At 35.0% G+C, this 27,807-nt stretch overlaps 1 protein-coding gene across 9 annotated transcripts in view; it reads right to left on the minus strand.

The window, feature by feature from the left end:
* Nucleotides 1-27,807, minus strand: part of MAGI2 (membrane associated guanylate kinase, WW and PDZ domain containing 2) — a 1,687,880-nt gene that overhangs the window by 541,294 nt on the left and 1,118,779 nt on the right. For all 9 annotated transcript variants that reach the window (XM_072653189.1, XM_072653194.1, XM_072653195.1 and 6 more), the window contains 2 exons: nucleotides 24,684-24,894; nucleotides 4,588-4,667 (listed from right to left, as the gene is read on the minus strand). In XM_072653189.1, coding sequence (XP_072509290.1) covers nucleotides 4,588-4,667; nucleotides 24,684-24,894 — 291 coding nt within the window. The remainder of the gene's footprint in view (nucleotides 1-4,587; nucleotides 4,668-24,683; nucleotides 24,895-27,807) is intronic.

Raw genomic sequence — 27,807 nt, forward strand, 5'->3', positions numbered from 1 at the left:
AGAATTAGGGAATGGTTTCACCACCGTGCATGACCTCTTGACCTCTTAAAGATTTAGAGAAGAAAATGTGTAGTGAAAAACCACAAATAAAATGAGATAGATATAAATATTGTACGGAAATTTCAAATAGAATATTAATATGCATATATAGTGAAAGAGAAGGAGGGAGGGGAAAAAGGGGGGAGAAGAGAAAAACAGTGAGAGATCAGGGACAGCTATCTTTAAGGAACAGAGAGAGGGACAAATATGACAAAATAGCCTCTACACAAAAGTGAATAATATTTGAATTTTGAGTTAATAATATGAAAATTTACTGAAGACATCTATTTTCTTAAATTTATTTGAATATCTATGACTCTAAATTATTTGACTGCCTCTGAATATTCACCAGTTGGAAGTAGGAGATGAACCAGAGCTTAAGCAATCAGGGTGAATCCTGCCAAGTAGTAGAAAATCTAGTACGTGGACAAAAAATGTTACAATATGAGTTACTCATATGGTGGCCATCAAAGATTGCTTAACTGTTGAATTTCTTTCTCTTTGCCAGTGTACTCTCAAATTATTTTGCCATATTAGTCAAAGCTAATATGAAAACTGAAAAAGCTATCATAAATTAACGTTTAATTGTAAATAATCAATTGAATAGAAATGAATGTGGAATCTTTGAGAGTACTTCTATAGCTAAATGTTTGTGACATCTTCTATTTTGCTCTTCCTAATGGGGAAATTTCAAGATGCTTCACAAATACCACTTTACCAAGCTTAAAAGATTAGAAAAAAAGATATTTAAATATGAAATTACCTTGGCCATATTTAATCTTCTTGAGAAATTAGGATTACTGATATACAAGTGGAATTAAATAAGAAACTAGACCATAACAACTCTTTAAGGGGAAAAACAATAAGTATTGACCCATGAACCACAGAACTAATTTCTTGTGTAGTTTTGTTATTAGTGGAGCAAGTTCAACATAGTTCAAATTCTAGTAGATTCTCTCACCAAGACATTTTATACAGTCTTACTCTAAAGCTACCTTAATACCCTATGCTGTCTAAAAAGAGAAGTTTAATTGCAAAAAGGAAGCTATTTATCCCTTAATTTAACTGTCAGTCTCATAGAATTAACTGAGGAAACAACCAGAACCCAATTAAGTATGGAATAAAAGTCACGTCCTATTTAGTAGACAATCATCATCCTTCTTTGAAAAACCCAAATTTCCACTTATCTATTATCACATTATGCTCTACCTTTCCATTAACGTGTCTTGGAAGGAAAAATGGAAGATTTTAGTAATATCAAGAAAACTGAACTAGGATGACAGTTTTTGTCAAATTTCACAATATATATGTGCTACCTGTTTCACAGATGGAATATGATGAAAGATGTGGCTCTATGGGAATTTTAAGAGAGGAGTGGGCCATTGAACGTTCCTAGTCTGCTGGCTACTTGTAGGACTATCCTTAGAAAGAAGAGTGGATTGAATTCAGTTGACCCAGGAATGGTTTTAAAGCTGAAGGATCTCAGAATGGAACAAATCAAAGCTAAAATCAAAATACAGATTTCTCATGAGAATGGAGGCCTAATGTGATCTTGCCAGTCAGATCTATCTTATGAATTAGTTTGGAAAAATGGTGGCATTTGCATTTCTGTGACATCTCTACGGAGTCATTACACAAATATGCTAAAATTCAGGGTCTAGCATGTATGTGAAGACACTCAAAATACCAAACACTTTTGCCAGTTCCATTTTTCTAGAATATAAATGGGTTCCTTGAACCAAAAAAATGTACAGACTCAAACTGACACAACATAGTACCATAGGTACTTTTAAAATTTAGTATTTTGGGTAGTAGGCTATATATGTCTTTACACAGCATATGTATGTGGCTATTTCTATACAAAGGTGAGGTTATTTACCTATGGTCAGTACTTTTTAATAATGTGTGTTTTTTGCAGTAATGACATTGTATTACATTGAGCCATTAATGTTTTCCCTTCCCATTGTAACCTCAAGAACATTACATATTATATTAACCCGATTTGTGACCATAAAAGAATGTTTGCCCACAACCCTATTTCTTGTAATGTCAACAAGTTTGTACATAGATTATGTTAGTTGATCCTTCCTTTCTCTTTTACTATATCTCCCTGCCCTGCATTAGATAGTTACAAAACTGTGATCTATAGATAGCTGCTATTTCTTATTGTTACATAGGGACTTTGTGAGAACTCAATGGTTGTGACATTTCCCCTTCTAAAATAGTAAATGTGACTATGTATTTTGTGTATTCATATGTACGTACATACATACTTACATGTGACACTATATCTGCTTATATATTTTTATTCTTGTTCAGTCATTTCAGTCATGTTCATGACCCTGTTTGGGGTTTTCTTGGCAAAGATACTGGGGTGATTTGTCATTTCCTTCTCTAGCTCATTTTACAAATGAGGAACTGAGAAACAGGGTTAAGTGGGTTGCCCAGAGTCACACAGCTAGTAAGTATCTGAGGCCAGATCTGAACTCATGATATGAGTCTTCTTGACTTCAGGCATGGCACTCTATCCACTATGCCACTAGCTGCCAAGATGCATACATATAATGTCATGCTTATACATCTGTCTATATATAATCTGCAACAATTTTAGGCATGGAAAAAGATTGAATTTCTTATATTTTATTCCCAAATAAGCCTTACTCCTCCTTATTGCAGAGTTATTCCACAATCCATAATCCTAAAAACTAGATAATAAGTTACAGAACTAGAATCTGACCCTGATTCCCACTGCAATGACCTTTCTATTACACCACAAAGCTTCTCAGCCTCATTTCAATGATCAGGATGCCAACTACCTTCAGTTGACCTTTTTTTTTAAAGCACATATTTTATAATTCAAAGTTCTTTGCTTTATGAAAAAATGAAAATAAACAATAATCAAGATCTGAACAATGAATGAAATTACTTTACATTACAAACTATAGGGTTCTAAATATGTAAAGTGGTACACAGGATGCTGGCATGAGGTATCTACCATGTAAGGGACAAGGCTAGTATAAACACTGAAAAATCCGGGACCATGCTTGCTCTTCATATCCTTCCCCAGAATCTTTTTTGACCTCCAGAGCTTTGAATTATGAAATGAAAAACTCAGACAAGAGAAAAGTCAATAAACTGCATTTGAGGAGCTTAATGTCAATGGACCATAAAACACTTTATATGTAGTCTTATAAGGAAAAACTAATAATTACTAACTATGATCCAAGTAACTCTGAGATACAACAGCTGAGGTAACTTAAATTTACATACCATCACAAATGACACCACCATATCTAATTATATTACCAAAATGCAAGCTAATCACTTTTAAAAGTCCATAATGTCAAGTAACCAAATCACATCATTAGGGAAAAAATTACTTTTATGTAAATAAGTGATCGGTACATGAATTTATACACAAATACATAGATAACCATGCTTTCATTCACTAATAATCCTAGCTTATGTACAAACTGAACACAACATGAGGAATCATAGAGCAATTCATGCAGATTTTCAGAAAGTCAGGATTACTTCTAAAATGAAAAGGTTTCTTACAGTTTGGAACTCTTTAAAGCAGATATATTTCCCTAAGTATGAAATGACCCCACAACAAACAAGTGACCCAGTATTTTGAATAATTACAAATATCATGAGTGTTAGTCTTTTATCTATGCAAAGTAAAATTGGCTGATCAAATAAACAAAGCCTACATTCATCGATTACTCAAAACTGATGAAAACTATCTTTAGATTCACAAAACAGTTGCTTTTTAATAACAGCAATGCCCATACACTAATAAACTTTTGGAAATACAATAATATATATGAGGAAATCTTTTTTCTGAATTTTGGTTCCAATCCATAATGTAGATTTAATCAGAAACATGCACTTTTATTTAAACATTTAATTTAGAAAGAAATTAAGTTGATATCTAAAAAAGAACAGTGTTTATTTTAGTGCTGTAACTTTGAGAAAAAAAGATTTATTTATTGCTGCAACTACAGCAAGATTTTCAAATATTTTCAATCTTATTTCTATTTCATCACTTTTTGGCTTATAATTCCAAAAGTTTGCCTTTATATTATTATTGACTGGCATCTCCTCATTTATAAGTTGCCGATTAAATATTCTTAATGACACAATTATTACTACTGCTGTCTCTTAAACTACTGATAGGTAAAGTACTATACCTTTAAGAATAAATCAAATCCTATTCATAATCCAAACACATGCTGGTTCTCCACACACACCATATCTCATTCCGATTCAAAGATCAGAGTCCCCAGAGAGACATACTGCAAACAAAAGTCCTTCGTGGTAGGTGGAGAAGTCAGTCCAGGAGTCAAACACAACCAACAGAGAACAGCCGGGTGTGATATTCAGCACAGAGAAAAAGCCCAACCACATGGCATCCTTGAAATGCCGAGTTTCTTATCTGTCTCCCAACAGTAACTACAGATCTCCCTTCTGAGGTAAAGTGTGCTTTAATAATGACAAACATTTAAAAATTAATTCCAGAAACAGCAGAAAAACTTAATAACCTACCATTTTCTTTGCACTCTTCTGGAGGTTTAGCCTTTTTCGCAAGTCGTGGATCCAGCCATGATGTTGTCTTTGTGTTATGGCTGAAAAGAAAAGAGATCACTCTGAACAGACACATACTGAAAGGAATCAAGTTTATTCCTTTATAAAAAAAAAGGTTAGTCCAAAAAAATTGCAATCGATACACTTAATTTGCTTACTGGTTCTAAGTAGCCCTGAAGGAGGTGTAAGAGTAATTGTGCAAGGCAGCTGTAAATTTGGCAACCTCAGCTCCCTGTCCTCAAAGCAGCTATTTTTATTAAAATCAACTAGAATGTTGCCAAGTTAACCTCATTGAAAATGCAGAACTCATCCAGAGCAAAAGGAATTTATTACAAATACAGGGTTCTCCAGTTGGAAGCACACAGTTCGCATACTCTGATACTGCTTCCTGAGTTTTGCAAAAGAATTATTTTGATCACAAACCTGTTCTTTTCGTATATACTTGTTTGCCACCCTTTAACAGCAGTGCTGGCAAAAGCATAGCAAAAGTGATGGAAATTAGAGCGTGTTCTTGTGAATTCAGCTTTCTCTCCCATAATGATTAATAGCAATTTCATTAACCAACCTTAGCTACTTTTCTTCTAAATATTTCTAAAACCAGTCACCAGAATAAGTGAGAGATATTTCATTTGAACGGAAATGTTTTTATTTGGTTATTCCTAGAAGATAGCTTTCAAGAATTAATAATGTAATAGCCTCTAAATTTGTAGAAGCTGCCTTCAGGAAAGTATTCTGCCAATTAAAAACTGTTAACAAAAATGCCTAGAGCTTCTAATAGGAACTTAAAAAATCTTCACTTCATATAGACCATTTCTGAAAGTAACTATACATTTTCATTCAAAGACAAAATATAAGTCCAACACCTAAGAAGTTGCAAAGGTTTGTCACTTTGTTACCTGTTGTTAGTTTTATGATGACTTTTATGTCTTTGATTACAGAAATGGAGAATGTAGTCTTTGTGACTTGGAACCTTGGGGCAAGTCCCATAATTTCTCTGGGCCTCCGTTTCCCTATTTATAAAATAAGGGGACTGTACTAGATGCCCTCCAAGGTCTCTACTGGTTTTAGATACCCTAGGACTACCAACAGATCTACAGTACATTCTCACTTGGTTGCTCTCTATGGCTTTCCCAGCCTCCAACACAGACTTCAAAGAAATGAATACCAGCTCATGAAGAAAAAGCTGTAGACCCATATTTTAACTAAGGGGTTGGCAAACTAAAGCCTGAAGGCCAAATCTCACCTGGTACATGCATATGTATGACTGATGAAGTTAGAAAGGTTGTTATACCATAGTTTGTCAATCCTTTTATCTAGCTTGTGTGGGGAGAGGAAAGACCCACCATACCTAAAAGTTGATGGTAGTTTGCAAGGCAGAAAGATCTCAGTCCTCCTGCAAAAACTGTGAAATAAAATTGTCACTATTCAGGATTGGACACCATGTTCTTTCCCACTGGATTTTCCCCTCTGGTAGCATAACTATTATTCATATCTGAGGTCAAGGACTAGAGTGGGAGTCAGATAGTCTGGGTGAGGTTGGGCATGTCATTTCATTCCTTTGAATTTTTCTTTCATGATGTGTAAAATTTCTATTAGATGATGTCTAAGGTCCTTTATCACTCTAAATGGAAATAGGAAGTTCTCCTTTATGGAATTATCCAAGCAGAGATTGGCTGACTGCTTACCAGAGATGTTGCAGAAAGAGTTGCTGTTCAGGTACAGGCTAGACCAGAGGGGCCCCATGTGGTTCCATTATGAGACAAGAAATCCTCCCAGGAAAATGGCATTTTAAAAGCCTTCTTCTAAAAGTGATGATTCTTATCTTAATGAGAATTTCAAAGCAGAAATGGGAGGAGGGTAGCATGGTTAGCCACTGAAGAAGATGTTTGGGAGCCTTCCATTACCTTCAAATTCCCCCATGGTAGAAAACACCTAATCTAACTTTGCATAGCCCCTCACTGATTCCAGAACCAAAGGAGAAGCAAACTCCATGTGACCTTTGCATTCACTAATGACCACTTCCTAGTTATGGGGCTGTGGTCAAGTCCTTTCTCTTTTCTGGGGCTCAGCTTCATCACCTGTAGCAGAAAATAGGGTATGGAATTCTACTTTTTGCTTCCCCAGACTGGTCAAATCAAGTCAACACGTATTTAGTAAGTGCCTACTATGTTCCACAGGATGATCTCATAATGGAATTTGCTGAGTAAAACAGAAGGAAATGCTTAAACTCATTAGCCTAAGGACATATTATTCATTGCTCTAGGAGAAGCCCTCCTTATTTCTTACCCTCTAAATGGGGTGGCAGAGATTATATTTTAGACTTCTTCCTCCACCTTACAGAAATCAGAAATCGAATGCTCAGGAAGAGTTTCTTACTACTTTTTGGAACTGTCCTAAGGAAGACTGAATCAATCTAAACAGTCATATAGAAGAAAGTTCCTTAGAATGTTTCCCCTAACCAACAAACCAAAAAACGTTAAGTAAGCATGTATGAGTGAGTGAGTGTGTATGTGTGTGTGTGTGTGTGTGTGTGTGTGTGTGTGTGTGTGTGTGTGTGAGAGAAGCACTTTGTCAAGCACCAGGGATATAAAGTCAATCAGTCAATCAGTAAAGATTTATCACCTGCTATACCCTGGGTACTATGCTAAGTGCTGGGAAAACAAGGAAGACAAAGGACAAAAATGGAACAGTCTCGGCCCTCAGCGATCTTACAATCTGTTGTGACCAGTCAGTATTTATTTATCCATCTAATTTAGGTACAAAGAGATGCATGCGTTCCAATATGACCTACATCTTTAATCTTGCTTATGGCCCACAAAGCTTTTTATGCAGTAGAAAAAAAGAGACAAGACACAAGCTTAAAACACCAGCCCACCCCTAACTACCTTGCTTATTGTTAAACAAATAGAGAAATGGCTTTATTTTTCTCATCTACTTCATTATTCCAGGCACAAATAAAATTAGACGCAAAATATCTATAAACATTTAGTACAGAGATTCTTTTAAGCTAGAAGCACTTAACAAGGGGACTTTTTTTCCTTTTCCACCTAAACTGGTTTCTTCCTTCATCCTTCCCTTCATTTCACTGAAGAGTACCTTCTAAGCATCTCAGATGAATGTAAATGCATCCACAATTCAGTATTAATAGACTACTGCTGAGCCACCACAGAGTGTCGAATTAACATTTTTTTAATGTGGCACCTTCATCGTGCTAAAATATTGGACACTTGAATATAGAACTATGAATTTCCAGGTTTTGCAAGTTTGTATGAGACATTTAATTTTAGTGGCTTTTGGGGATGAACTTTTTGGGGTTTAGCAATCTGTCAGTTTAACACAGTTTGACAGATTAAGCCTCAGCACAGCTTCTTTAGATAATCTTCTGAAACATTTCTGAAAGAAATGTGGGGAGCAGTTGGTACCTATAGTAATTGTCTTAAGCAGTTCTTAGAGACACAGAAGACCATTTCTCAATTGCAGCTCTCACTACCCTTGTAATTTGCATGTTCCTGCAAGATACATTACAAAGGAGATATTTATAATGTGGTTGGGATACAGTAGAATTAGTTTGTCTTTATCTTCTTTTAAAACAACAACAACCACCACCACCACTTTTTAGAAATCCAACAACTCAGTTTAAGAAAGACCATATTAAAAAGTAAGCACGAAACAACGTGTAGAATTTGATCAATTTGGTTAGAGCACATTGTCCTCCCTTCTTTTGGGAAGGGACAGATTACTTCCATTCGCATTGCTTGCATATAGCCCCAGATGCATGATATAATTTTCCACAACTAACCAAGTTGCGTGGGATGTTTATAACTGACAGGAAAATAAGATGCTAAGGTTATAATCTTGTATTCCAATTTCAGCTCCGAAAGCAGCAACACAAACACAATTTCTGTAGTCTGAATGTACAAAGCAGCTATTTTCTTCTTCCAGGTGGAAAATAGAAGAATACTTTCTAAGAATTTTGGAACACAGAACCAATGATATCATAATAAAGCTTGTAAGAGGTTTTCTTTTAAAATGAAAATTATATAGAATATAGTTTCAGGGAAGAGATTATGATCCAATAGAATACCCCTAGTGGATACATGGTCAAAGGATATGAAGAGCTTTCAAAAGAAGAAATTCAAACTGTCAACAATGAAATAATAAGAAAATCTTGGAATAATGAAAAAGAGGAATAAGAATGAAAAGAACTGGGGTTTTAGTACTTCATGCATAGTAAAATACGAAGGATGATAAAAGATAGAAAAATCTTTCTAGGTCCTAGGGGAAGACAGACATACTAAAATATTGAAGGAAGAGATGTAGATTGTACTATTTTAAAAGCAATTTGGAATTATTCAAGAGAAGTCACAGATACATAGGTAACATTTGACCCAGTAATCCCACTCCTAGGCAAACATTGCAAGGTCAATAACAGAAAGCTTAATATATCCAAAACAATCATAGCAGTCTTTTCAGTTATAGTAAAGAAAATTGCGTTGGTAAGAAAGTTGCTGAAGAAGACCATGCCATCAGAGAAATGATGACATGACTTGTACTTGACTTTGTTTTGAGTGAGGGAGGGCTGTGCAGGTCACCAAAGGTCTCCTCCAGAGCCTCTGAATCCAGTGACCTGATATTCCTCAGGATGACTGGAGATGATCCAGGATGCACTCTAATATAGCTTGCCTAAAGCACTTTACATACTTCTTATGTGATCCTTACCATACCCCTAAGCAGACAGAGCAGATGGTATTATTTCCATTTTATAACTAAGGTCCCCAGAAATCATAATGACTAGGGAGTGCCTGGCAGCTCCTTCCAATTCGGTACAATAGGGCTGCTCTTGGATAGGAAGCCCTTTCAATGGCTGAGCCCAGTACTCTGGTACAATCCAACTGGCCTCAAGTATTTGGTACAAAGGTTATGCTAAAGGGTCAGCTGAGGCTTATAACAGCAATCAAAGGCTGCAGGATAGTTCAAAGCAAGGCATTTTAGAGAATTAGGGCCAGGTCCAGAGCTGCTCACCAGCAGAAGTGGCTGATTTACCTGAAAAAGTGGGAATAGCATTTTGACCAAAAGCTTATGAACTATGTGACCTTTGGTAAGTAAGTAGGTACCCACTAAATAGTGAATGCCTGAACCAATTGCCATGTATGAAGTGGAATATGTGCCACAAGAAGAAAAGGAGGCGAATATAAGGAACCTAGAAAAAAACGAACATATGGGAAGACTCATACGTAGTGATGTCTAATAAAGCAAGACTAGAAAAAATAATATTCACAATAGCTACAAAAATGTAAAAGAAGACAACACTTACAGACAGTTGCTGATCAATTGTAATGAGTAACTTCCGAATCAGAGAGAAAATGATGAATACATTTCTCTTTCCTTGGTAGAAAGGTAGATGACAGCAGGCACAGAGTATCTTATACACTGTCAAAGGCATAGAGTACTTCATATGCTGTCACTTTCATAGCTGTTTTAGCTTAGCTATTTTTCTTTGTTATAAGGCAGGGTTTGATGGCAGTCTTGAAGGTGTACTGAAAAGGGTCAAAACATGTATCTTGGTGGGTAGGTATGCTCACCTTTCCTTTGTAATTCAAGTTTTTAAAACCAGAATTTCATGTCTTTTTACCCTTTTATTTGATCACATTTTTGTCAAATATTCTATACGGTGCCAATTATGTTTGTCAGTCTGTGCCATTTGTATTAATAAAATATTTAAACACAAAGTCATATAAAAATTTGCCAACTTGATAATTATAATTTTATATTAAACTACTAAATTAAACTCGTGCATATGTAAAGTTGCATGTATACGTATATTCACAATTCAACAAGTATTTATTATGTATTAGTGTAAAGAGGGCATGAGAAAATACATGGAGCTAAAATCACTTTAGAGAATTATTTTATCCTGATAAACTGGGATCAAGGTTTAAATCATTTTCAAGCTATTAAGATACTCTATTAAAAATTGGTGAAGTATTTTGTTTAATATGAAAATTATGCAAATCACATTGATTTTCAGGCATAAGTTTCCTTTCTTTCTTTTCCTTGATATTCTTTTTAATGGAACACTAAACAGTATGCTGTTTCCATTATTTCAGGAATACTTGTAAACTATTTATTCCATTGCAGTTTTGTTAATGAGAATGTTCATTCATTAATTTAACAAACATTTGTTGCAATGTAGTAAGATATAAACTGAATTGTATTAGGCACTGATAAAAGACATAATATATGTATATGTGTGTGTATCTATATGCATAAATATATTTATTTGTATGTGTATGTATATTTTGTATATGTACATGTATATATATACATATATATATGGCGGATGGGATTGAGGGAGAGAGAAAGAGAGACAAAGACAGAAAAACAGAGTCATGAGATTCTAGCTAAATCAGCTCATTCTTAGAATATGCATAGATAAAATGGGAAAGAGAATAGATATAGATACGTATATATATATATATATATATATATGTATCTGTATCTGTGTATATATGTGTATGTATGTGTCTAGAAAGATAGATGTGGTCTTTTGCACTTTTTTGATTTCACTTGGAAAATAAGAATAGATATAAAGAGGGATAATTCATAAGTTATATGAAAAATGGTTGAAAACATTTGTTTGGAACACTCAGTTCTCCAATACTACAGGTAAATTAAATTTTTAGCATGCTAAAAACCCTACAAGAACAGACTGAGATAAGATTGACCTCAAAAGCATTATATTGAATAAAACATCATCATTTGCACATGAAAAACACAAGTTCTTTAAGACTCCATTACATTAATTGATACATTTGCTCAAAAGGTTTATATGTTTTAAAATTTCTTTCACAATGATAATTTGGAGTTTAGAGACAAATGGCAAAAAAGACATTTTTCTGCCTTTATTTTGATGATCATAAAATGGTAGATATTGATCAGATGCTAAGAAACTGGAATCAAAACCCTTTTGTAATTATTTTATACACATTAGAACACAGATTTTTCTTAGCTTCATGAAGTAATAACATTCAAACACCTTTTTTGTCCCTTTTAATTTACACAGCTACCTGAAGAGAGATCAATTATGAACTCAATTACAAGTGATCAATCAATAGCCAGTAATGGGGCTTTTTGTAAAATTGTACACAATTTGTTTGCTCAAATATTTTCAAGTCATATTTGCTACTACTGTTACTAATGTGTATGTATGTAGGTATGTATATATGTATGTATGTGTATATGTGTATGGTTTAAAACTCATCAGTATGAAGATCTCCTGGTATGTAAACTTCATCCACAGATGTATATGTAATTTTTTAGTAATTTCCTGTCATAGAGAATTGCCATTACTCTCTTTGTGGTGGTTGAGAACTGGAAATCAAAGGGATGCCCATTAATTGGGGAATGGCTGAACAAGTTATGGTATATGAATGTAATGGAATACTATTGCACTATAAGAAATGATGAACAGGAAGACTATAGAGAGGTCTGAAAGGACTTATATGAACTGATGCTGAGTGAAATGAGCAGAACCAGGAGAACATTGTACCCAGTAACATGGAGCTAAAATCACTTTAGAGAATTACTTTATCCTGATAAATGAAGATCAAGAAAAATCATATATGTGTGCAAGGAATTTTTCTGGTAGATTTAGCCATTCACAGAAATGCAAGGACCTATAACATTTCCAAAGGCTCCTGAGGTAAAATGCTTTCCACATCCAGAGAAAGAACTGTGGAACTGGGGTACAGAATGAAGCAGAATACTTTCTCTTGTGTTATGTTTTGTTTTGATTTGTTTTTTCTCTTGGTTTCCCCCATTCATTTCAATTCCTCTATGCAACATAACTAATGTGAAAATGTGCTTACTAAGAATGCATCTGTAGAAACCATATAAGATTACATGCCATCTCGAGGAGGGAGGGGGAGAAAACCTAAGATTTATGGAAGTGATTGTAGAAAACTGAAAATAAAGAAATTTTTAAAAACCTGAAAATTAAGTGGACTTATCCACAGCCTCACTGCTAGTATGAGTCAAAAGCAAGACTCAAACATGTTTTCCTAACTCCAAGGCCAACCCAATAGCCCCTGTGTAATGCTTCTTCCATCGCTACCACTTCTCTCTATAGCTGACATTTGTATAACATGTAATGGTTTTTAAAGCATGTACATTATCTGGTTTGACCATCTCATTCTCTTATTCAAAAAATTCCAGTGGCTCTCTACTTTTACTTCCAGAATCAAATATAAAATCTCCTATTTAAATTTTACGCATCTTTATAAACTGACTGTCTTCCTAGTATTCTCTTCTCCTTAAACCTTCGTTCCCTTCCCCAGGCTCTTTTCCTCTTACTTCCATTTCCTGTTGTTCAGTCATTACAGTCATGCCCGACTCTTTGTGACCCTATTTGGGGTATTCTTGGCAAGATACTGGACTGGTTTGCTATTTCCTTTTCTAGCTCATTTTACAGTTGAGGAAACTGAGGCAAACAGGGCTAAGTTATACCAGGTTTCTTACTGTTCTTGAATAAGACATTCATTTCCCAATTCCAGGCTTTTTTAACTAGTTGTTTCCTATTCCTGGAAGCCTTTCCATACTCATCTTCATATTCTTGGCCTCCATAGGTGCTTTCAAATGTTAGCCAACATCATACCTACTGCAAGAATCATTTCCCTATCCACCTTAATGCTAGTACCTTTCCTCTGTTGATAACTTCTAACTTATCCTGTATCTCTCCTGTTTGTACATAGTTGTCTGCATGCTGTTTTCCTCAGAAGATTCTTAGCTCCTTGAAAGCAGGAACTATCAAACGTTTTTGGTTGTATCCCAGCAACTAATGCAGTGCCTGGAACATAGCAGACTCTTCAATAAACGGTAGGTGACAGATTGCTCCTAACAATTCTCTGAAGTAGGGACTATTGACATCATTAATTACATTCATCCTCAGATGCAGAAACCGATCCTTTCCTTGACCAGTGGAGAAACATGCCAACTCTAGACCACACTAATAAAGAGTATAAACACAATGAGGGGCAATATGGCATCAGACTTGGAATCAATACTAGGTCTTGTCACTTCTAAACTCTGTGGATACTTTTCATCAATCCAGTCACATATCTATTTCCTCCTCTTTAAAATAAATGTGTGAGACACCTATCAGATTGGCTAACATGACAGAAAAGGAGAATGACAAACATGGGAGGATATGTGGTATAATTGGGATAATAATGCACTGCTGGTGGAGTTGTGAACTAGCTCAATCATTTTGGAGAACAATTTTGTAACTATGCCTACTATGTAACTATGTGCAAACCATCTGACCAAGCAATACCACACCACTACTATGTCTGTATTCCAAAAACATAAAAAAGAAAATGAACCTGTAGGTGCAAAACTATTTGTAGCAGCTCTTTTTTGTGGTGGCGGTTGGAAATTGAGGGGATGCCCATCAATAGGGGAATGGCTGGACAAGTTGTGGTATATAATTGTGATAAAATATTATTGTGCTTTAAGAAATGATGATTTCAGAAAAACTCGGGAAGACATACATGAACTGATGCAAAAATGAAGTGAGCAGAAGCAGGAGAACACGCCACAACAGCAGAAACATTGTATCAATTGCAAATGACTTCACTGTCCTTAACAATACAATGACCTAACTTCTAACAGAAAACGTCATCTACCTCCAGAGAAAGGATAACTAGAACCTGAATGCAGATGGAAGCATACTGCTTTTTTTTTAAAACTTTATTTTCTATTTTTTGTTATCTTTTACAATATGATTAATATTGCAATGTGATTTGCATTACTGCACATGTATAGCCTTTATCAAATTGCTTGTTTTCTCAATAATGGGGGAGGAGAGACAGGGTGGGACAGAAACTGGAACTCAAAATTATAAAAACAAAGGTTAAATTGTTTTTACATATAATTGGGAAAAAATAAAATATTAAAATTAAAAAGGGGTGAGTTTAAATGACCTCTCAAGTCCCTTCCTAGCTCCCAAATGAGCAGTTATTGGTTCACCAAATAATGAAAATAAGCTAAGGAGAAAATGAGCCTGCAGACCACTCTCCATAAGATGCAGCTAAGTCACATCACTCTGTCATTGACTATCGTCCAACCCAGAAGGAGGACAGCAAGCTCCAGAGGGAATAGATCTGCTAGAGGTTTTATGATAAGCTGTTTTCACAGACAACAGTCACAGAGCTACCACATCTGACCTTTATCACTTCATGACCTGTTTATACTGGGGGAGGAAGTAGCAGAGAGTGCTCTTGTAGTAGGTAAAGTGGAAAAGGAAAGCTGAGCCAGACCAATGAGCACACAGGAAAAAAATTCAAGGCTTTCAAAAAGCCATTTTCAGGCTATCTCAACTCTAAGGGGAAGGGGCATGGCTTCCTAAAGTACAATAATGATCAAAGACTGACTATCTATCCATTACGCATATGACATTTAGTCACATATATACATATACATGTATATGGTACTTTAAGGTTGGCAAAGCTATATTATATATATGCATATATACTCACATAATGTGCATATACATATACATGTATACATAAATACACACACAAACATATGTATGTATGTATATATATACCATATTTGATCTTAACAACCCATGAGATCTATGCTTTTTACTCTCATTTTACAGGTGAATAAACTGAGGCACCAAAAGGTCAAGTGACTTGCCTAAGGCTAAACAGCTAGTAATTATCAAAGGCAGGATTCAAAATCAGGTATCCCTGACCCCAACTTCGGTTCTTTACTCATTATATCATACTGCCAGTATCTGAGAAAACTTTAGCAAGTATTGATCCAAATACCTCATTTGTCATCTCTATAATATTCTTAAGTGAATAAGATAGGCAAGCAAGTCAGGTATCTTTGATGAAAACATACAAAAGGATTTTTTTTTTTGCAATAGTTTGTACCTTTATGATCACAAACCTGAGTCACAAGAGTAATGACCAAAACAGATACTGAGGTATTGTTTATCTATTTCAAATATCCATCTCATATGATAGAACAAAATTCAGCCTTGGGGCTCTTCAGCAAGTTCTATATCCCATTCAAACATTAAAATTAGATTAGGTGATAACAAAAACAACCATACACATTTGAAAAACCAAGTACATGGAATATGAATATTGTCTAACCAATGATGACATGCAGCTGTATAGGGTAAGGACAGAGAAGGGAAGAAGGGCAGGAAAAGCTGATGAAAAGTAAAGAGCAGATATAAAGGACCATGCATTTTGGAGAACGGCTGACGGGAAACAGAGACAGAAGAGAAAATATCAATAGTGACATATGAAGAGATGATTAAAGAGACAGAGAACAATAAAGGATAGCTGGGAAGGAAAAATAAGTAGCATTTTAAGACAGTATTTTAAGGTTTATAAAGCATTTTTCTTATTTATTTTATCTTTATGGCAATCCTGGGAGATAGATTCATTACACAAACAAGAAAACTGAGGCTGAAAGAAGTCAGTGACTCACCAAGGTAACAAAACTAAGGAAATATCTGAGACTGGATTTGAACTCAAGACTTACTGATTTCAAAGCCAATAGTTTATCTACTGTACCATATAAATGTCCAGAAAAACAAGGGGAAAGGAGCAAAAGAAGACATAAATATACAAATGGATCTATTCTTTACCCTGTTTAGAGTAATGATAAAAGGGTATATGTATAAGTTGAGTGAAAGGGCTAAAGGTTAAAAAGTGCAGACAAATAGCCTATTATTTAGTGTAAAATATATTGAGCAAAAGGATTTGTGCATTTTTTTCACTCAACTGAGCAATTAATTTTGCATCATCTAGCCAAAAATTTCATAGGTACTAAAGTTGTGCCTTCCATTTTGTTAATGGAACACTTTATATTAATTGGGGTTTTTTATTTCCCAGAAAGTTTGGAGAATAAATAATGAACATAAAAAGGAACTTGGACTATAATTATATAGACTACTTACAATTGTAAAGGAAATTCAACCTTGAAAAAGATTAGGAAAAAATAAAACCAAATACCCAAACACTACTCTAAAGCCATGACTTTTTTTTCTGGCTAATCTAATTTTTAGCTTCAAAAGTTTGCTTTTAACTATTATTTAAGATTGTATAGTGTTCACTGCCAGACAGGGAAACTGTGGTAAACAAGGTTCTTATTGTCATTTTGTTCTCCACCAAAGCAGGAGTAACAGTTTCTTTCATGTACCAACTAAACTCACTTCTAAACACAGAAGTAATTTAACAGAATCCCCAGAGCATGTCAATCCAAATTAACCCCACGATGTCTTCCTTTCAAGCCTCAGGATAAAGAATCCCTTTCTTGAAATCATGACCTTTTAGTTATCTGATTTACAAAGTATTGTATGCCACAAGCAATGTGGAAGCTTGTTTATTTTTTAACTTATTGTTTCATTTTAAAGATAGGTTTTTAACTAACTTTTGTAGACCCTTTACAATTTTAGTGGCAGTTTTGGAAAGGTACATTCATGTGTGCATTTAGCAACTCAATTATTTGAAGAATTTTATGTAACCATTTAATTGTATTTTCTTAAGTATTGACATTATTCCATTAAGAATCCCCATGTAAATTCTAAAATAAATCTGTAATCTTCACAGGCACAGGAAATGGTTCTGAATGTGGTACTTAATAAATATGTGCTTGCTTGAGTTAAGAAAGAAAATTAGTTTGATTTTATTTTAAATTATCTGCTTCCAAAAATGGAGCATTACAAATGGTAATACGTGGAAAGCTTGGTGGAGAATGAAGAATAAATACTCAGGAAGGAGGGTTCGAAAGCCTTCTCATAATTTTTCTAAGTTATGTGACCATGGGAAAATAATTTAACTGCTCTTATTCTTAGGTAATCCTCTTGTTCCTGGACTACAAAGGAGGGGAAGAGGAATAAGGATTTATGTGGTGTCCACTACATGCCAGCCAATGTAATATGCTAAGCATTTTACAAATATTATCTCATTTGATCCTCACAATAACCCTGTGAGGTAGGTGCTGTTATTTTCTTCACTTTACAGTTAAAGAGACTGAGGCAAATAGAGGTTAAATGTCTCACCCAGAGTCACACAGCTAATAGGCTAGATTTCAACTTAGGTTTTCTAATTTCAATCCCAGTTCTTCTCAGAGGAAGAAATTAAAGCTCTATATGGTTATATGAAAAAATGCTCTAAATCATTATTGATTAGAGAAATGCAAATGAAAACAACTCTGAGGTACCACATCACACCTATCAGATTGGCTAACATGACAAAACAGGAGGATGATAAATGTTGGAGAAGATGTGGGAGAGCTGGAAGACTAATTCATTGTTGGTGGAGCTGTGAGCTGATCCAGTCATTCTGGAGAGTAATTTGGAACAATGCCCAAAGGGCTATAAAAATATGCATACCCTTTGACCCAGCAATAATACTTCTAGGGCTATATCCCAAAAAGATCATAAAAATGGGGAAAGGACCCACATGTACAAAAATATTAATAGCAGCTCTTTTTGTGGTGGCCAAGAACTGGAAATCAAGGTCATGTTCATCAACTGGGGAATGGCTGAACAAGTTGTAGTATATGAATGTAATGGAATACTATTGTGCTATAAGAAATGATGAGCAGACTTCAGAAAACCTGGAAAGACTTATATGAACTGATGCTGAGTGAAATGAGCAAAATCAGGAGAACATTATACACAGTAACAGCCACAGTGTGTGAGGAATGTTTCTGATGAACTCACCCCTTCACAGCAAAACAAGGACCTAAAAAGTCATCCACATCCAGAGAAAGGACTACAGAATCGGAACAGAATAAAGCAGAGTATTTTCTCTTTTGTTATATTTTGTTTTGTTTCTCCCATTTGTTTTAATTCTTCTATACAACATGACTAATGTGAAAATGTGTTTAATAGGACTCTGTGTAGAACCCACATAAGATTATATGCTGTCTTGGGGAGGGAGCAGGAAAGAGGGGGAGAAAATTTAAAACATATAGAAGTGATAGTTGAAAACTGAAAACAAATTAATAAAAATAGCTTAAAATATAGGGCATTTCAAAAGTCAGTGTAGTTTTAAGCTATGAAAGTTTTAATAGTCATCAAAAAGTCAACAAGCATTTATTAAGTATTTACTATGTTTCACCATTGTGCTAAGCATTAGGAATACAAATATAAGTTGAAGAACAGCCCCTGCCCTTAAGGAGCTTATATTCTAAACTTTACTAAGACTTCTGCGATACCTTAAAAACAGCATGTAGCATTCATTTCTTTTTTTAAAAATAAGAACATACATAAAATCTTTTTTTCAGCATAATACATAAAAAGGGCAATAATTTCAGAGGCAAAAAGATAGAGTAGGGAAGATAGGGAGATACAGAAATTGACTTTGGTTTAAGGTATGAAGGCATATTTTTTTATTTTGTCCACTAACATCAGGCAATTTCATTAGAAATCATTTAAGTTGCTTCCTATTGCTAAAGACCACACAATGTCTTTTTTTTTAAACTCTTCCTTGTTCCTTTCATTCATCCCCAGTCTCCCTTTTCAGTTTTATTAAATAATATCATATCCTATTTTAGGAATTTAAGAGATATAATAACAAACAATGTTGTTTAATGCCCTTTTGATTATTAAAACCAAGTAAAAAACAAAACAAGACATTTGCCCAACAAAACCAAGAAAGAGATCCAGTGCAAAGTTCCTAGGTGAGAATAATACTATGTTGGTCACATCAAGCACTGGAATATTGCAGATATTTCTAGTGATATTCACAATATTTTATCAGTACTTGGCTTAATTATCCACATAAAGAAAAAAAAGGATGAAAATTTGTCCAGACTCCAATTTGTAGATTGAATAGACCTACAGAGTTCATTCATTAATAAAAATATTTGAAATAAAAACTGCAAATGTTATCAATCAATCAACAAACATTTATTAAGCACCAATTATGTGCCAGGCACTGTGCTAAGTGATAGGGATAAATATGGAAAAAGAAATGTAGTTTGCTTTAAAGGAGCTTACAATCTAATGAGGGAGAGAAAACAGAAGCTGGAAATCAAGGGTGTGTGTCCATGAGGGATGATGTAACAGGATTGACACAGGTGCATAGTGGAGAAGTCAGTCAGAGAATTCTCAAAGTCATGTAGCCCAGTGAGAAATGAAGAGTATATGCTCATGAGCACAGCCCCGCTCGCCCCCCGCCCCAGAGTGAACCAGATCCTCCCCTGTTACCATTCATATGGGGCAAGTCTGACAGGATGGGCATTGTCTTTCTCACAAGCCAAGTGAATTTTCCTTCTGGGTGCAATCTATAGCTAAGGTTAATTCTCTTTTGGAGTAATTCTAAAAATTTAGAGGCTTATAAAGGACCCTGTGGTAGAAAATGGGATTCATTGGAATAGGAGGGAAGGACTATCTATCAAGCATAAGGTAATTTCTTTTCTAGCTGAGGTTCAAATCTTTAGAGTAATCTTAAAGTTTCTATTGGCTGAAAACCCATATACACTATTTAGTGGAAGTGGGGACTTGGCTTATGATCTTATCATTCAAATGAAGGAGAAAGCTACCATAAATATTTTGTTGATTTTCTGTGAGATATCTCTATCTGATATGCAGTGATACTGTAATATTTGCATGGAAACCAGGGCCCTTTTACTTATATCTTTGTAAATCCAAAGAAAAGTAATATTTTGAAGTTTCAAGAAAAGAGTATTGGTGGTGGCAAAGTGTGCCACCAAGACATGCGTCATGAGCAATTCCCCAAGATGACACTCAATTTATATAAATCTGAAAGCTGTACGTGCTGTTCCACCAGTTAAACATGTATTATTCTCTGGTAGCCAGCACAATCTAAGGTAAATGTAGAATCACTGGACTCAGGACAGGTAATTTGTTGTCAGTCAGTTTCAGTCATGTTCTACCTTTCATGACCCCATTTGAGGTTTTCTTGGCAAAGACACTGGAATGGTTTGTCAATTTCTTCTCCAGGTCAACAGATGAGGCAATGGAGCAAATAGGGCTAAGTAACTTGCCAGGAGTCACACAGCTAGTAAGTGTCTGGTGCCATATTGGAATGTGGGGCTTGCTGTCTCTAGCTCTGGCATTCTATTGACTGTATTATCTAGCTGCCCAATTTAATTTCATGCTATTTACAATAATACTTGTGTCTTACATCTTTAGGGTTATAAAGATAACCCTAAAGAGAATTGTAGAGAATTAGAGAATTGTATTTTGAATTCAGAGAAGCTTTTTCAAGAAAAAATAGGTTTTTACTTTGTACTAATATAGAAATTTCTCCCCAAGTTGAGGTGCTTGTTGATCCTCATCAAATATCTCTTTCCACCTAATTCGAACATTACTGTTTGCTTATTGTGATTCTGGCAACCATCTTGTCATTGCCTAAAAGGCTGCATTTTAGGATTACCGATTAGAGATCTGAGGCCATTGCATCCACCCCCTCATTTAAAAGATGAGGAAACTGAGGCCCAGGGAGGTGGAGTGACTTGTCCAAGGCCACACAGGTGCCTGGCAAATGTCAGAAATAGGATTTGAACCCAGAAACTCTGAATCTAGATCCAGTATATTTCTCATTGTACTCCCCTGCCTTGAGTTACTGGTGAAAAATGTGGGGTTTATAACTTTAATAATTCTGGCAGAAAATTTGCTGATGGAATTTAAAATAAAGGATTGCCTTTTGCAAAGTCTATTGTTAAAAAAAATCTGTGAACTAGCTTTTTGATTTGATGCATTTATTCATCATTCATTTCTGCTGTGATTTTATGGTACTTAAGCACAATTTAATAAACACCTCCTCAATTTCCTCTTCTGGATATGGCAAATTTAACTTCTCTGTACCTCAGTTTCCTAATTCATCAAATGAAGGAGCTGGATTAAGTAATGGCTAAGATCACTCCCAGTTCTAAATTTCCTTTAATTCTATGACTTTTAGCCTACAGTGTTCCAATCTGGTGCTTATTGTTGTCCCATTAAGACAGGTTAAGTAATTCAGTAATGAGATTTATGAATAGAGATGAATATATGTGTGGGATATGTGAATTTAATTATGTAATTAATTATATTCAATTTCAATTACAATTACCAATTAATCCGGGAATGACAGCTATCAATAGTCAGTAAGAAAACTGGAGTAGGAAGTAATGGTCCTACTAATTCAAATGTGCTAAGAAATTACACAAATTCAATGGGCTATATTTGGTCCATGGAACCTACCTTAGACTCTGAGGGCTTTGGGGAATTTACTACCTGGATCATGATTTTGAAGTTGTTTAAGGAAGAAACAGTAATTTGTCTTTTCTAGATAACTAATAAGTAAATGTCTGTCCATTTTATATGTGGATATTGGTTGAAAATAATGTAAGAAAACAAAATAAAATGAAAATAAAATGTGTTATTCAATTGAAGCTAAATCAAACAAGCATTTATTAACACAGGTCAGCAAAGTGTTATAATACTAGGCTCCAGGGATGATGATGATGATGATGATGATGATGATGATGATGATGATGATGATGATGATGAAGATAATGATAATAACTTTTATATGGTCCTTAAATTTTGCAAATAATTTTATTTTTATATTATTTACTTTTTATATTATTCCCCTTGTTATCAGACACTATTGTTTCAGCATTTTTCCTTTTTTTTCGAGATTTGCATGCCTTGCAGGGTGTAATACTTTGTGTTCATTTATGGTATTTGTACATTTTCTTTTTTCTTATATACTAATACATGCTATATTTTTACCTACTGGTTATAAGAGACATATTAGTAATCCTCATTTTTCCTAAGTTCCTTGGTTAAATAATAATAATGATGATGATGAACTGGGAAGTTTGAATTCTGAGCAAAGGGTACAAAGTAATATGATGTTTAAATTCGTAAATAAATCCAAAATTTGTTGGAAAAAATGAAGAAAATTAATAGGATGACCATTACCTTGAAGAAACATTAGAAAAATAATCTTAAGCACTGTGGAATAATGATAGAGATCCTAAGAGACAAAAGACATGGGTTCAAGGCTTGCACATGAGTGCCAATCTATATTAATATATGGGGTTTCCTCACATTTCCTATGATGCTAAAATCACAAATCTGGTTCAAATAATGACTATAACTGCTTAGATCTACATGGTGCTTTAGAGCTCAAAAATATTTTATATACATGATCTCATTCAGTCTTCAAAATAGCTCTATTTTGTAGGTAGTTATTATTATTTTCATTTGACAGATGAAAATATTGAGGTTCAGATTATTAGGGAGAATGCCTGATGTCATTTATTCAGTATGTGGTAAAACAAAGACTGCAATCCAAGTCTCTAGACAAAGTATGATTCTTATTTCTGCTACATCATCCTAAAAATTAGTATTTTAAATGGTTTTAACTAATCAGCATAGAACCATAAACTTTGATCTGAAACAAATGGAAAGAAGTAAAGTAAAGGAAGAGTAGGAAAGCATGAGGAAAAACAAAATATTTTCTTAATACTTTGTTCCTGGGTCATGTGGTTAAGATTATTTTTTCTTTTGGCTGGTAATCATTTTGCATGCATTTGTACTAAACATGAGATCATATCAGAATCATAGAATCATAGAATTTGAGATTTGAAATGAGGCCTCAATGATCATCTACTCCAATGTATGCACAAAAGGAATATCTACTATAAAACACCCAATAAGTGATTGTTGGTATTTTGGAGACAAAGGTGCTCAGTGGCTATTTCTGTTGACCACCAGCAGGAAGTGGTGGTGAGCCTATCCATTTGAGAAGTGATGAGAAACATTTTAGAAATGACATATCGAAAAACAAACAAGTAAATTATCTTTGGGTTGGCATAGGTTAATAATCACTGTTTCATTTTTTTTTCATTTTTCAACAGCCTGAGAAAAAATATAATTCTAGTCTATCTAAGGAAAATTGGTCACCAGAAGGTGATCATATGAATTAGCTCACATTTTGAAAATACTTTACAATTTATAAAGTGATTTCCCAACAAAACTTTTCAAAGTATGTAGTAAAAATTGCTGGGGTTGGAAGCTCAATTCCATGTGGACAGTCTCGGGCGGGTAAAGGTGGGAACTTCTAAATCTCAGAGTTCTCACGAGGGCCCCCCCAGGAAACAACTGGGAATCAAGGTGAACCGAGCTATCTCGTGTATTTCCGCCTCTTCCCGTGAGAAACGTGATGGGAGAGAGCTCTCCCCGCCCTCGAGATTGTCCCGGATCTGGGCACACCTAACAGCACGGTATTCAGATGCATACTATACACCTGGAGAGCTTAAGTAGGATCAGGAAAGCCTGAAAGCTCTCTTGGGCGGAGGGGCGCGGAGCGGACAGGACACAAGGCTCCGCTTTTCCTCTCTCCTCTCTCCCCTCCCCCTCTCTCCCCACTTCTACTTCTACTTCCAATCTCTTATTGTAAGATCTTTGCCTCCTTGGGAGATCTTTCTCTTTCCCTCCTAAGGAAGAAATCCCCTGCACTTGTAACTAGACCCTGAAATAAAGCTCAACCTTGTTCGACTCTGGAACGTCCTTTCTCTCATACGAGCATCCGGTTTGGCCAACCGAAGACCTCCGATAGAGGTAAGGGAAGACTCGGGTAGCCCACAGGCCTCTAGGCCTGGCAAAAAATATTATCCTCATTTTACAGATGAAGAATTTGATGCTTAGACAAATTAACTGATCTGTCCAGGTTCACACAGCTAGAAAGTGGCCCCTTCTTAATGCTGCATTATTTGGTACACATTTCTATAGTATTTATCATCCTCCTAATTTAATGAGCTTGTGTAGGTGATTACCTTTTTAGAAAAATTGTGACATGAGTCAATTAAATTATCTACATTCCCTATTGACTTTTTTGCCCTTTTCTAGCCTCCTCAACCATACTAGAGCCCTATCACATAATCCTTGGCCACAAAGACTAGAGAACTAATGGAATTAAGTGTTTTCTTTCCACAACACTAGTTGGCAACTATCATCTATTGTCATGATCCTTTGAAGGCAAAGTTGAAAACAAATATATAAGACTCACTCAATAAAGTAGACTTCCCCCTTTTCTGTATAGGCCATCTCCCAATTATCAGGCAATGGTCCCAACTCATCATTTTCTTCAGGTTTAGTTGGCTTCACTATATCCATCTCCTCCTTTGGCTCCTCGGGCTGACTGTATACTGGTGCAGGATAAGGCTGGGAAGGCATCTCACCTGAGGCACCTGTACTCTTGTCTTCATGCTCACTTGATTCTAGGAGAGAAGAAAAAAATAATGAAAGAATTTAGTTTGCTCTGTAAAGATCTTTCCCAAATGCATGTGTAAATAAGTCTAGGGATAGACAAGCAAATCATCTCACAGACTGTGTCCTCCCTCCCTCCTCTCCATATCGAAGGAAAACAGCACACACAAAAAAACCCATCCTTGTCCATTTTATAAGGAAGAAAAAAATGATTTACTCTATAGATTAAAAAAAAAATCTGTACTCCAGTTATAAAAGGTTTTGGTTCTTTCTCTTCTCTCATTCTAAATCTACACTAAATGAGCACTCCATTGATAATTTACAATATCATTTTGTTCTTTTCTTTTAAATTGATATCTTCCCCTCTCCTCTCTTTTCCACTTTCTCACACGGTTTTCTTTGTTACTTCTTGTTCTTTTCTCTCTTCCCCAATTTTGACTCTGCTAATAATTCAACTGCATCTGTCTGGAAACCAACCCACTGGTAACCTGCCACACATGTGACCTGCTGGTGGCACTCAGATTAGAGTTTCACTGGTGTAGAGCTGGCAGGCATCACAGTGGTCAAATGGTCTGACTCAATGATTTTACAGATGGAGAAACTAAGTCACTTTCCTTAAATCACATTACTAATAAGTGTCAGAGCTGGCATTTGAACCTGTGTTCCCTGGCTATAAAGCCAGAGCTTTTTAAATGAAACATGAAAGACAACATGCCATAGTAGAGAAAGGACAAGCTTGGAATCAGTAAAGTCTCATGTTCGAGTGCATCCTCTGAGATGTACAATTTATATGATGCTGGTCAAGTTGTTTAGCCTCTAAACGAACTAAGCAACTCTCTAAGACTATGTTACAGGCAAGTTGTCCATTAGTATCTAGTGGAGAGAGTTTCTATCCAAAGAGTCTTCTAAGTCAATCAAATCACAAGACTAGATTGAAAAAAATAAAAAAAGAAACACAAAACTTTAATGAGTTCTCTGTAGTCCAACCGCTGAAAAAGACACTTAAAAGCACACGAAGTACACAAGAGCAAAAAAGCTTTTTTTATATAGTTTGCTTTAAAACGTGTAAGGTTTCTAAGCTCTTTGCCCCCAAGACAACAAATCCTTTAGGATATGATAACAATGTGTAACCAAAGGTCAACCTTTCAGGCTGTAGTAGAAATTATTCTGCCCTTTCCCTGCCCATAATAACCAATTCTTTTATTTATATCATACATGGGCATTTGAGGTAGACAGTTCCTATTGAAGCGATAGCATGAAATATTTATCCTCTTTTAGTTGTTTGTGCCATTTTTTTCCATCTATCAGTCACCCATCCAGGATGCTGACATGGAAATTTTCCAGAGGAAAAGATGTAACCTTGGTCAGAATATTCTTTTCCTTGTTAAAAAGAAAAAATAAAGCCTCCCATGGAAACAGTGAAATGTGATGCTAAACCATCAGGCACTCTAGCTGGCTGTGCATATATAGCCTTTACCTTAGCAAGTGTAAGGAAGTAAAGTACAGAGATAGAACTGAATTCCCCTCTCTGGATGTTGGTACATTACTCATAGAATAAGGTACCACTTGAAAAATAGGAATGTTTTAAAGAATTAATATTTTATTTATTTTTTAATATTTATTTTTATTCTCATGTTTGAGACCTACTGATAACTAAGCCATGTTTTCCTGTCCTATAACTACTCCATGGTAGTAACCTTTTCATTCAATCATTCATTCATTCATTCACTCATTCATTCATGCTTTATTTCTTTTAGTAAATCATAACCTCCATCTATAAATGCAAGTCAGAGGATGTCTTGACATCTTGAGGAGAGAACAAAAGGAGAGCTATCTTTTCAGACCATTGGGCTATTAGTGTGCTAAAATACCTAAGTATTAGACAGACTTCTAGTTACATAAAAGAGACAGCTGGATGGTACCACATACAAAAGAGCTGCCCCTGGAGTTAAAAATACTTGACATCAACTCCAGATTTAGGTACTTATTAGTTGTGTAACCTTGGGCAAATCTCTTATCTCTTAATCTCTGTTAGCCATAGTTTCATCTTTTGTAAAACTGGGATAATAAGAAGTACTTATCTTTCAGGGTTGTTGTGAGGATAAAAAAAGATATTTGTAAAGTGCTTTGTAAACTTTAAAAACACCATATAAATGCTAGCAGTTTTTATCATTATGTACTTTATATAGTTCTGATATAATAATTTATAGCATTAGATTAATGCTGTCTCATGCTGAATACCTCTCTAGTGCTCCTTTTCTATTTACAAATAGGTATCATACCCTTCTTAATATATTTATATCCACATATAATATATGTGTATACATATACATATATATAGTGTTTACTGTATGATATACTAAATAACATTCCCAGACTAAGGCTATCATCTTCTTTACTGCCAAATTTCTAGATAATCTATACTCACTGAATATTAACTCAAAATAGATTCATTCTTCAATCTCCTACAATAAGGCTTCTACTCTCAACTATCTACAGGGATTACATTCTCCAAGGTTGCCAGCTAACTCCTAATTGCCAAATCCACTGCTTCTTCTCAGTCCTAATGAAGTCTGACTTTTCTGAATAATTTACAAGTTATTCCTACTTGATACTTTCTTATCTACTGTGATAACTTGGTTTCTTTAACAAGGCTGCCTCTATGTCAATTCATCTTTACTTCTTAAGGGACGTTTTTTTGGTCAGGGATAAACTCAATTATTAATTTTTTCTACTGGTTATTTTTTAAAATAATTTTTATTGATGCCTTCTGTTTCTCAAATTACAGTTATTGCCAGTGTAGCTGCCTCTCCCTCTACTAAAGAGCCATTCTGTAGAACAAAAAGTATTTTTTATAGAGTAAAAAGATCAGCATAATTATTCAATATACTGAATGAGTTTGAAAATATGTGCAATGTATAATG

The sequence above is a fragment of the Notamacropus eugenii genome, chromosome 3 (assembly GCF_028372415.1).
Source record: "Notamacropus eugenii isolate mMacEug1 chromosome 3, mMacEug1.pri_v2, whole genome shotgun sequence".
Lineage (NCBI taxonomy): Eukaryota > Metazoa > Chordata > Mammalia > Diprotodontia > Macropodidae > Notamacropus > Notamacropus eugenii.